This window comes from Camelina sativa, chromosome 12, assembly GCF_000633955.1.
Source record: "Camelina sativa cultivar DH55 chromosome 12, Cs, whole genome shotgun sequence".
Taxonomy (NCBI): domain Eukaryota; kingdom Viridiplantae; phylum Streptophyta; class Magnoliopsida; order Brassicales; family Brassicaceae; genus Camelina; species Camelina sativa.
Genome location: NC_025696.1, coordinates 17559656 through 17573139, shown reverse-complemented (window position 1 = coordinate 17573139; position 13484 = coordinate 17559656). Strand labels below are relative to the sequence as shown.

General features: G+C 34.9%; 1 protein-coding gene across 1 annotated transcript; it reads left to right on the top strand.

The window, feature by feature from the left end:
* Positions 8841-11284, top strand: LOC104732041 (RING-H2 finger protein ATL2-like). The gene is made up of 2 exons (XM_010451567.2): positions 8841-9316; positions 10969-11284. The coding sequence occupies exons 1-2, from the start codon at positions 8841-8843 to the stop codon at positions 11282-11284; spliced, it is 792 nt and encodes a 263-aa protein (XP_010449869.2).

Genomic DNA, 13484 nt, shown 5'->3' with positions numbered 1-13484 from the left:
AGCAAAAGGAAAATAATTCACCCAATTAAATTCCTAACCGCTCTAACTATCCATTAAACCATCCTAGAACCGTAAAGGCTCTGATACCAAAATGAAACAACCCGACCCCCTTTTTTTTTTAATAATTAAAAACAATATATAATTAAGCATCCCATACTACTTAATTAACCAACCCAAACCACAACTCAACATTAAACCAGCAATAACATTAAGCACAGCGGAAACATACCAATAATACAAAACCAACAACATCATCAATACAATAACATTCCTAACCATTCTATCCGGCAACCTAACATAACACTAACCAAGGTTCCAACAACATAACCAACAAATCCAATAACACACAAACGAGACCCTAGATCATCCTCCTCCTCATTGCCATGATTCCACGTCACAAACCTGCACACCACAAACAACAATTGAGATGCGTAAGTATTATCACAAATACTTAGTGAGGCAATCCTCCCATCTACTGGGCTATACACACAAGCAACTGAGATTCCAATGCTTAACAAATGACAACCAAACACAACAAACCAGGAAAAATCACGAAACAAGCAACTTGGTGTCGACCGACACCAGAGAGGTGTCGATCGACACTGACCAAACATGGTGTCGACCGACACCTAACTGGTGTCGATCGACACTCCCTTCGCAGACGCGAACTGCACGAATCCGAACGACGAACCTCCGTTTCCAATCATCTCCAATCCGTTCCAACCTCACCCAAAACCTTCAGGAACCTATAAGAACCATAACACAACCACCACAAGCAAGAACAACACCACTAACACAACCAATCAAGCAAGAACAACACCACAAAGCACCACCAATCAAGCAAGAACAACAAAGGATTCTCAGGCTTAGATAAGCCATGGTCATGCACTCACCTTATCAACTGATTATAACAACCAATACAACCAGTTGAGACCCTCCTAACGTCTGAAACAGCCCAGAAACGCCCTACAACAAGCCACACAACCAAAAACGACTTATAACAAAACTGGACAGAAACATCAGAAAAGAACAGTCTCAAAGACGAAACCCTAAAATAAAAACCAACCGTTAACTATCAAATCGCTCCGGTGAAAAGCTACCCCTAGACGTCACGAAGCTTCCCACAAAATTTCAGCACGATCAGGCACCACACGAGACCACGATCTCAGTTACAATCTCCGATGGTCCCAACTCGCGTCTGAGAAAACGTGTCTCACGAAACTGCCAATAACTCATCGAGTTTAAATCCAAATCTACTTCTGTAAAAAGGCGAATGACGATGAAAGACTTGGGAATAAACCTACCAAATTTCATTACCTTTGAGAACGATTTGATATGCCGAAACTGTTTCCTCCCAAACCCTAACGATTCTGATCTTTCTCCTTTAATCTCCTTCACACCACAATAGGCTCTCTCCTCTCTCTCTATCTCTGAAAACGGCGACAAGACACTCTAAAACCCTTAATTAGTCGCTTCCCCACTTATAAAACGATTTAGGGATTTTTCTTGAACCAAACCGAACCAAACAGCAATTAAAACGAACCGGACCAAACCAGAAAACATGGTGTCGATCGATACACCAAGGGTGTCGATCGACACCCACACCAAAACCTTAAAAATTGGTTCGCGGATGTTATATATATATTTAAATATTTGCTTTTACAAAATTTAATTTAAATAATTATTATCTCCTCACTTTGTACATTTTCTTTGTTAAAGTATATATTGTGCCTTATTTGTTATCATATATTTTTCTTCATATGGATCTAGAATATATAAATTTAATTAATATATTTTGAGTGTATCTACTTTAGTGTTGAGAGGTTTGGGAAACACGTCGTTGGCGATTACTTTCAGGGACAATCAAATATATAACAATAGTGGTAAAATCTATACTATTAAAACAGGAGTACTCACTATACTCTTTTTAGACCATGACTTTGTTTTGGTACAGTTTTCATTAAAAATGGTGAGAGAAAAGCAAAATTTCATTAAATAACTCTATGGTTTTAATGTATCTAAACGATGTTTATACCCATAGGGCCAAAACATATTTACAAACGGGTTGACACGCGGATCCCTTTTGACCCAACAATATCAGCCTTAAAAATACGCGGATCTGTTAGTAACCCGGATTAATTATATTTGGATCGTGTATTAAGTGCTTGATTTAAGAATACTTATTCCCGTCACCAAACAGAGGTTTAATCAAATGGTAAAACACTCGGCCTGGATTAGAAATGTGTGGCCCATTAAATAAGGAGACCGATATCCGAGTATTTAATGGTTTCGGTACCTTAAAAAAAAAAAATTCCAAATAACAACATTATTTGGAATATCAAATATTAACTATTACCATACTGAATCCCTATAATTATTACGAATATTAATAATAATGAGAAATCTTTAATACTTATCGATTGTGACTTTGTTGCTTCCAAAATAACCAATAGATTAAATACGAAATTGTATATATATATATATATGTAAACTTATTTGATTTGTTTTTATAGAGCGAGATATTTACGGAAACAACAAATCAACTTAATACAACTAAATAAAAACAAATCATTATTTAGTTTAGATTTTGCAATATTTCTTTAGCAAAATTATAGTAATTAATTATGAGTAGTATAGATGGAAAGAGTAAAAAACTCAGAAATTATATAAATGTAAAGTTGTGAACTAATTTACAGAAAGGTGTATTGTATATCCCACATCGACTAAATATTTTGGAATATAGTTCATAATCACTATAAATATATGACTAATATGTTTTAAGTACAAATGAGTAGGAAACTTGATTTATCAGACATCCAAATTTAACAGTTTAATTCGATTCTATATTTGAGCATATTTAAACTTTTAAAAAGTAAACATATTATAATATATTTATGTTTTTAAAAAAGGTTTAAGATATTATAAATATTTAATTTTTTATAGAATTTTTAAATTATTATAAAATTTTGAACTCTGTCTAAGGTTTAAAATATTATAATATATTTAAAGTCTATAAAATATTTAAGTAATATTAATATTTTTACTCTTAAAAATTTTAAAATAGAAAATTTTTTGAGTTAAACCCATTAAAACAGGTATTTATTAAACTATAAATTAAATTAGTTTTTTACAATTTTTCTTTTCTTCGTAATCGTCCCAAAACGCGAATGTGTGTAATTGCGATATATTTTTGTAAGTTGTTTAAAGTTGCTTCCTTAATAATCATTTAAAAAACTGAAATTATATATGTGTAAAGTTGATAGATCTTGATCGTTATTTTTTTATATTGTTGTTTTAATTAACCATAATCTTGTCTAAAATCTTAATCGGGTAGGGACAAGACGTGACGAGACGAAACAAGACGGGACGGGACAAGATGGGATGGGACGAGATGTCTTTGTCGCCATTCTATAATAGTTATGTCTAGGTTATATACGTGCTATAGTCCAAACTAAAACCAAATTAAAATTTGATACTTAGATTTAACGCCTTTAAGCATACCGCTATCATGTAAAGACTGCAAAACAATTGTTGTATGTCTATTAACGTGCAAAGGATTAACAATGTCTAAAAAATGTATTTATCTAAATATGTTTTAATATGTACCATGTACGTAAACCAAATATACTAATCAATATTCTTTAAAATTTCGTAATTATAAAAAACACATAAACCAAAACATTTGATGCATTCGAAATATACCTAAATTAATTACAATATGTGTCATCCCGTGCTATAGCACATAGAAAAAAACTGCCACAGCGATGGCTTTTGATGTTGATGATTTTTTTTTTGGTAGTGCACGGGGAGACAAGGTCTCCCCTATATTATTAGAACTTAAAAGGAAAAATACTACAACAGGATGTGCCTAGGAAACGCAGTTCCGCAGCCATCATCCTCAAATATCTCTGCTACAACATGCGGAATAGAATCCAAAAATTGAAAACCTAAAGGTAAAGAAAACGCATAGTTAGCTAACCCATCAGCCAGACGGTTAGCTTCCCTATACACATGTGAAATCTGGACTGTCTAGTCCCTTGATAAGAAGCCATGGCACAGACGTAGCAGGAATGGCAAAGGATGCGAGTCGCTAACCCCTGTCAAGAGAAAACCAACTACTAGCTCCGAGTCCACCTCCAATTCCAATCTCTGAATGTGCTTACCCCAAGCTATATATAAACCGTAATAAACTCCCTAAAGTTCCTCTAAAGGGGCTGAGCATATCCCAATATTCAGAACAAATCCACTGCACCAATTCCCTGTAGAGTCCCGTATCACACCTCCTGCTGTAGCCAACCTCGGGTTTCCATGGGACACTCCATCCGTGTTTAGTTTCATCCATTCTTGAGCAGGAGGTTTCCAAGATATCATCCGTTCAACACGTGCAGGTTTGTCGACTCCATCTCGGGCCAACATATGTGCTCTCCTAACTTCCCGCGCTATACCATACACAAACTTCACTTTATCCTGTCAACGACTGACTTCCCTGAAGACAGACCCGCACCGCCATTTCCAAATCCACCACAATGCCATTGCAAACAGCGTGGACCAAGAACCCTCCACTAAACCATCATCAAACCCCAGATTCGCATATAACCATTCAAGAACTGAGTCAGTAAAGGAAGCCTGCCTTTTTTGACTGGGTACAACACGCCTCCAAAGACCAACAACCGAAGGACAGTCCCTCAATACATGCATTATGGTTTCTTCGCCCCCATTATATATCTAGCAAACACTCGTATCACTTAGATGACAGCGATATCTCTCTGCATTGGTCATGATGACCTGGTGAGCAACCAACCAGAGGAACACACAGACTCTCTCTGGCGCAATAACACTCCAAACACGTTTGTAGAACCCTGCCATACTTTGTTTAGAAACAGAGTCTGCAACCAACATAGAATATGCAGATTTGACTGAGAATGTCCCATCCGCGGATCCACCCCAGGACAACCTATCTCGTGCCCCCGTGACAGTATCCACCACCACAGCCGCCAACTCCAGACGTGTGTGATGTAAAACATACGGTTGGATCATATCCAACGCCCACCCAATGCCTGTACCCCATAAGTCCTTAACCCGCAACCCATTGGATTTTACTGGTAAACTCATCAAAGCACACTCCGCCAGTGGTATATTCGATATCCATTTATCCTCCCAAAAAGCGGATATCAGTCCCATCTCCAACTATCCATCTCAAACCTTGCGTCACCACATCCTGCAGACTTACTTTCACACTTCTCCAGGTAGATGAACCCGGTTTCTTTGCACTCATCCAATTCTGATCATGAACATCCGTTACCTTGTGCCCACAAACTAGTCTGATCTTCTAACAGACGCCAACCTATCTTTGCCAAAAGAGTTTTATTCATGTCTTGTGACCTCCTGATACCAAGACCACCATCCTCCCAAGCCAGGCAAACCCTATCCCACGCGACTAAATGCTGCCTTCTCTGCTCAACTGAGCTGCCCCAAAGAAAGTTCCGCGACACTTTATCAAGCTCCTCCAACAGTGATTTCGGTAGCAAGATGGTACTCATTGTATGGACTGGAATTGACGAGAGCACTGATATTGTCAAATTCAGTCTCCCTGCAAGACTCAAAACTCTGCTTTTCCAACCCGCAAGCCTCGATGAGACTCGCTGTAGCACGTCCCCAAACGTTTCTTTGTTGATCCTTTTTTGAAGTACAGGCATCCCTAGGTACTTCCCTAGATCAGTCGTGGACTTGATACCACTCTCATCACTAATCAGTTTGCCAAGCTCTCGCGAGACGTTTCCTGAGAAGAAGATCTTAGATTTATCCAGGCTCACCTTCTGGCCTGAAGTGATACAAAACCGTTCCAATACCCAACGGATAACTCGGATCTGAGATACAAAAGCTTCTGCAAAAAGGATTAAGTCATCGACAAAACAGATGTGTGATAGTTTTGGACCACCCGTGCCAGCGTTATAGGTTTCCAATCCCCCTCCACAATAGACCTGTCTATCATATGACATAACCGTTCAAGACATAAGACAAAGAGATATCGAGACAACATATCTCCTTGTCTCAGTCCACGAGCCGGTTTAAACGCTGATGTCTGTTCCCCATTCCACATAATTGTCATCGATGGATCTTTAACACACTGAAGGATCCATCTAACCCACTGCTCTTCAAACCCAGCAGCATACATCATATCCTCTAAGTAATCCCACCTGATGCGATCATAAGCCTTTTCCAAATCTAGCTTAAGCAGCATCCATCCTTTCCGTCCTTTCTTCTTTTTCATTGAATGTACTGCTTCTTGAACTATTACAGTGTTATTTGTACTCAACCTCCCTGGTATAAAACTGGATTGAGCTGGCCCTATAAGCTTCCCGATCACATGCTTCAACCGCAAAACCAGAACCTTTGTGATGATTTTGAAAAGGATATTGCACAGAATTATCGGTCGAAATTGATTAGTCCTCTCAGGTTTAACCACTTTTGCTATCAAGACTACCAGAGCATCATTCATCCTGTAACAACCCGTCCCATGGACCCCACTAGCCTCACTGCTAACCTGCTAGCCTCACTGCTAGCCGCCCAAACGGACCCCAAGCTGGCCCTGCAGGGCATCGATCCTAACCCCTCACTGGGCAAATGGAAATATTCATCCAAATCCACAGTAGGTTATTGGTGCGCCAGGCGTTCCTCGAACCCTGGTCCCCACCCTTTAACAACCTTCCCACAGGACAAGCTGTCACCAATTTACCTGCAGATCAAAGTAGTAAACTCGCAGGTTTAGATCTGCTTAATGCCCATTATTCAGCATCATGTTCAAATTTAGCATCAAGACACCTTCCTTAAATAAATTATATTATTTAATTTAAATCACACATATTATTTAAATAAAAATTATACCTAAATTATTTTTATCAATAAAATATCAATATAAAAATATGAATTCATAATATTAATAGTAATAAAAAAGAAACAGAAAAATAAAATTCTTGATTAATATTAACTATTAAAATTTATAAAACTTCAACAGGTAAGATTTAATTTTTTAAAATTTGGTATGGTCGTGCCCTCACTATTACAAAATTCAAGTTTTTTAGAGATTACATCTTCAGGAATAATGAAGATATCTTGAATATAATATAAAGAATTGATTTTTTGTGAGAATTTGTTAGAAATACCCCTTTTAGGATACTCATTTTCAAAAATATTACTTTTTCTGAACATTTTCATTTTTATCATCTTTTACACAATTATAATATGTTAAATTAATTTTTAGAATATTTTTTTTAGGTTTGGGTTCTCCATTTTATATTTAGTATATAGTCTTGAGGGGTTAGGGTTTAGATTTGGAGTTTAGGGCTTAGAATTTAGTTATTTTATCCAAAGAAAAGGGGTATTTTTGAAAATAAACAACATGAAAGGGTATTTTTAAAAAGTGACATAGGAAAAATGTATTTTTGAAAATCCCTTTTTTTGTTATAATTATTTTTTTAAGAATTCTAAAATAATGAAATGTTCATTCTAACTTTCATAGAATATAGAGAAACATTAAGAATATGTTTCCTAACATTTTTAGAACATGTGTAAATGTATTCTAATTTTTGTAAAACAAAGAAAAAAATATAATAGATTTATATTCTGCATTTCATAAAAATTGGAATTTTAAACATCATATAAAAAATATAACATAGAAAATTTTGTATAAGATGAAGAGTGTGTAGAAAACATAATCTAAGTTTTGTAAAACAAGTAGAGTATATAGAATACACATTCTAAATTTTAGAAGGTATATTCTGAACTTCGGTGATGAAGTTTTATCCATCCAAAACGATAACCAAAAAATCATATTTATGACATTACATGTATACTCATCTCTTTATATCATTTTATATGAATTATTGTTAATTTCCTTTGATTTTTTTTAAAAAATTAATATAAAGGGTAATTTAGGAATCGTTGACATTTATTCATAAAATGCATAGATAGACAAATGTTTAAATATTTGTCCTTATTTCCAATTTTTCCTCAAATTATTAGATTAATAGTAACAAAATTTTTTGATATAAGTTTTATTAGAAATCTAAACAAAGTTAAACAAACCAAACTAATCTCTCTTTTGATAATTATGCATCAGAGACATTTATTTGTTGGTGCGAGAGAAGTTTATGTGAAGGGCATGCGTTCCGGATTTTACACCTAAAAGCGCCAAGGTGTATGCTTTGCACCTAATCTCTTCTAGTTTTGTATTCTTCTCTATTGTCAACTCTTAACTTTTTTTTGGTGTGAGAGAAGTTTAGGTGTCGAGCATGCGCTTCGGGTGTCTTACTAAAATTAGTGTGAATTTACTTAGATGTTCATTTATGTATCAAATTTCAGTTACGACTGTTACAAAATATGGAATATCCATACATAGAATCTGATTTTTGTCAACATAGTCATAAAAATTTTGACTAATAATTTTGACAACCCTAATTATTATAATGTACCTAAACATTAAAGCCTTTAACCTCAAAGCTTTCTTTTTATCAACTAACAACTAAATGATGGATTATGTATATTTTATTTTATATTTTTAGTTTTAAAATTAATTGAAAATTATATTGAAAATTATATTAAAAATGATGTTATAATATAAATTTTAAACCAAAACTTAATTAAGGTCTTCTAGAATGTAGCATCCTCAAAAAAATATCAATCAAACATGCACAAAAAAGTGAAGTAAGTCAACGTTTGTGTCTTTAAAAAACGTGAAGTAAATCACCTCTCTCTCTCTCTCACTCGCCATACTAAAACCACCATCATCTTCCTTCACTTCTCTTCATTCACCCAACACTCCAAACCCCGAACCCAAAACAATGAGTTTTCGCAACCCGAATCCAGTGAGCACATCCAGTACCGATTCAGATCCTATGAGTTTTGTCATAAACAGCAAAATCATACTCACCGCCACAATCATAATCTTATTCATTGTCCTTTTTATGATCTTTCTTCACCATTACTCTCGCCGCTCCAATCTCAATCGTCATGTCGGCGACCCTTCCACCACCGCCGTCGTCACCACTCACGGTGGCCTTAACCCTTCCGTCATCAAATCTCTTCCTGAATTCACATTCTCCGCAACCGCACAAACCGCTATGGAATGTGGGGTTTGCCTCTCGGAGCTCGAGGATAATGAAACATGTCGGGTTTTGCCAAACTGCAGCCATACGTTTCACATTGATTGTATTGATATGTGGTTTCATTCTCATTCCACTTGTCCTCTCTGCCGATCACTCGTGGAGCCTTTCGCCGGAGGAGTTAAATCGATGGCAGAGGAAGTTTCGGTCTCCCGGTGAGGACCAAAGTTCACGACCTGATTTGTTGAACGTGTGTTTGTTGTGACTACCATGTGGACATATATCAATGGTCTCAATTTATGTATGTTCTTTCTTTTTCTCAGCTTATTAGACTTTTAGGAGTTTAAGATGCATGCAAGTAAAAGAAAATACTTTCTCGATTTCTTCTAAAACATATTAATTACTCTAGTTACGAGATCTAGTTTTGAGGTATTAAAGGTTTGCATTGCTTGTCAACACATTTTTTAATGTCTCTTGTACAAAAGTGATAATGCATGGTTCTATCTATCTACATGGATTTTTTTTGGTTGATTAGTAGTAATCAATTAGTATCTCCTAAACGAGTAGATAGCACTTGTATGGATTTTTTTTGGTTGATTAGTAGTGATCAATTAGTATCTATATCGAATTTTATTCATCTAAATGATCTAAAAAAACACATATTTATGACATTATAAGTATCCTTGTCTATTTTTCATAATTGTCGTTAATTTCTTCTGATTTTTTTTTTTAAAATCTAATATATGTAAGGGGTATTTTAGGAGTAGTTGAAATTTATTTATAAAATGCATAAATAGACAAATGTTTATAGATTTATACTTTATTTCTAATTTTTCTTTAAATTATTAGATGCATAAATAGACAAATTTATTTCTAATAGTAACAAAAATTTTTGATATAAATTTTATTAGAAATCTAAGCAAAGTAAAACAAACCAAAATAATTTCTCCATTAATGTTTATGTGAAGGGCATGCGCTCCTGATTTTACACCTAAAAGCGGCAAAGTGCATGTTTTACACCTAATCTCTTCTTGTTTTGTATTCTTCTCTGTTGGCAACTGTTAGCTTTTTATTTTTTTTGGTGTGAGAGAAGTTTAGGTGTCGGGCATGCGCTCCAGGTGTCTTACTAAAGCTAGTTTGAATTTACTTAGATGTTCATTTATTTATCAAATTTCAGTTACAACTGTTACAAAATAAATAATATCCATATATAGATACTTATTGTTGTCAACATAGACATAAAAATTTTGAACTATTAATTTTGACAACTAATTATTTTGATGTATCTAAACATTAAAGCCTTGAACCTCAAACTTTATTTTTATCAATCAACAACTAAATGATGGATTATGTATATTTTATTTTATATATTTAGTTTTAAAATTAATTAAAACGTATATAAAAATTAATGTTATAATTAAAATTTTAAAATCCAAAACTTAATTAAGGTCTTCTAGAATGTAGCATCCTAAAAAAAATATCAATCAAACATGCACAAAAAAGTGAAGTAAGTCAACGTTTGTGTCTTAGAAAAACGTGAAGTAAAGTACCTCTCTCTCTCTCTCTCTCTATCTCTCTCTCTCTCTCTCTCTCTCTCTCTCACACACACACACACACACACACACACTTGCCATACTAAAACCACCATCATCTTCTTTCACTTCTCTTCATTCACCCAACACTCCAAACCCCAGCCCAAAACAATGAGTTTTCGCAATCTGAATCCAGTGAGCACATCCAGTACCGATTCAGATCCTATGATTTTTGTCATAAACAGAAAAATCATACTCACCCCTACAATCATAATCTTATTCATTGTCCTTTTTATGATCTTTCTTCACCGTTACTCTCGCTGCTCCAATCTCAGTCGTCACATTGCCAACCCTTCCACCACCGCCGTGGTCACCACTCACGGTGGCCTTAACCCTTCCGTCATCAAATCTCTTCCTGAATTCACATTCTCCGCAACCGCACAAACCTCTATGGAATGTGGGGTTTGCCTCTCGGAGCTCGAGGATAACGAAACATATCAAGTTTTGCCAAACTGCAACCATACGTTTCACATTGACTGTATTGATATGTGGTTTCATTCTCATTCCACTTGTCCTATCTGCCGATCACTCGTGGAGCCTTTCGCCGGAGGAGTTAAATCGATGGCAGAGAAACTTTCGGTCTCCCAGTGAGAACCGAAGTTCACGACCTGATTTGTTGAACGTGTGTTTATTGTGACTGCGACGTGGATGTATATCAATAGTCTCAATTTATGTATGTTCTTCCTTTTTCTCAGTTTAATATACTTTTTAGGAGTTTAAGATGCATGCAAGTAAAAGAAAATACTTTCTCGATTTCTTCTAAAACATATTAATTACTGTAGTTACAAGCTCTAGTTTTGACGCATTAAAAGTTTGCTTTGCTTGTCAACACATTTTTCAATGTCTCATGTACAAAAGTGATAATGCATGGTTCTATCTAAATGGATTTTTTTGGTTGATTAGTAGTAATCAATGAGTATCTCCATCAAATTCTATCCATCAAAATGATTCAAAAACACATATTTATGACATTATAAGTATCCTCATCTATTTTTCATAATTGTTGTTAATTTCCTTTGATTTTTTTTTAAAATCTAATATATATAAGGGGTAGTTTAGGAATAGTTGACATTTATTTATAAAATGCATAATAGACAAATGTTTAAATATTTATCCTTTATTTCTATTTTTTCTTATATTATTAGATGAATAGTAACAAAAAACTTTGATATAATTTTTGTTAGAAATCTAAGCAAAGTAAAACAAACCAAAATAATCGCTCCATTAATATTTATGCATCAGAGATATTCATTTTTTTGGTGCGAAAGAAGTTTAGGTGTAGGGTATACGCTTCGGATGTTACACCTAAAAGCGCAAAGGTGCATGCCATGCACCTAATCTTTCCTTCATTTGTGTTCTTTTATATTGTTTAGTCTTAGCTTTTTGTTGGTGAGAGAGAGAAGTTTAGGTGCACGGCATGCGCTCCGGGTGTCTCACTAAAATCAGTGTGAATTTACTGAGATATTCATTTATGTATCAGATCTCAATTATGATGGTTACAAAATAAAGAATATCCATATATAGACATTGATTTTTGTCAATATAAACATATAACTTTTAAAATAATAATTTTGACAACCCTTATTATTATTATGCACCTAAACATTATAGCCTTACCTCAAGCCTTTTTTTTATCAATCAACAACTAAATGATGAATCATGTATATTTTATTTTATATTTTTTGTTTTAAGATTAATTGAAAGTTAGATAAAAACTGATGTAACAATTAAAATTTTAAAATATAAAACTTAATTAAGGTCTTATAGAATATAGCATCCTAAAAAAATATCAACCAAACATGCACAAAAAGTGAACTAAGTCAACATTGATGTCTTAAAAAACGTGAAGAAAAAACCTCTCTCTCTCTCTCTCTCTCTCTCTCTCTCTCTCTCTCTCTCTCTCTCTCTCTCTCTACTTCTCTTCATTCACCACTTCGAACCCCAAAACAATGAGTTTTCTCAACCCGAATCCAGTGAGCACATCCAGTACTGATCAGATCTTATGAACTTTGTCATAAAAAAGCAAAATCATACACACCGCCACAATGATAATCTTATTCATTGTCCTTTTTATGATCTTTCTTCACCGTTACTCTCGCCGTTCCAATCTTAGTCGTCACTTTGCCAACCCTTCCACCCACACCGTCGTCACCACTAACGGTGGCCTTAACCCTTCCATCATCAAATCTCTTCCTTACTTCATAATCTCCGCCGCAACTGCATAAATCGCAATGGAATGCGGGGTTTTCCCAACTGTAACCATACGTTTCACATTGACTCTATTGATATGTGGTTTTATTCTCATTCCTATGCCTGGGCGTTCAGGTACCCGAACCCGATTGGGTTTGGATCTTCGGATTTTCGGATCTTCGAATATATGAAAATAGAATCCGATCGGGTATTTTATAGAATCAGGTCGGGTTCAGGTTTTATCCGAACGGGTTCGGGTAATTTCAGATGCACCCGAAATCCGAAGTGAATTTCGAATATCCGATGGATTTCGAGTATCTTTATCAAAAATTGATAAAAATACTTGAAATAGGTACCAAAAACCCGAACTCATACCAATATATCCGAATCAGCATATAACTTAAATATCAAAAACCAATGAGAATGATTAGAAATGAAAGTAGAATAACATAAAGATTGAAACTCAGAGTTGAAAGTCTTAAAGAGTTTAGAGATTCAAAGAGAATGCAAGTCTAAATTCTTAAGTTCAAAAGAGAGAAACAAGTAGATAAAGTTTAAAAGAGAGAAACAAGTAGACAAAACAAGTAGACCAGTCTTCTAA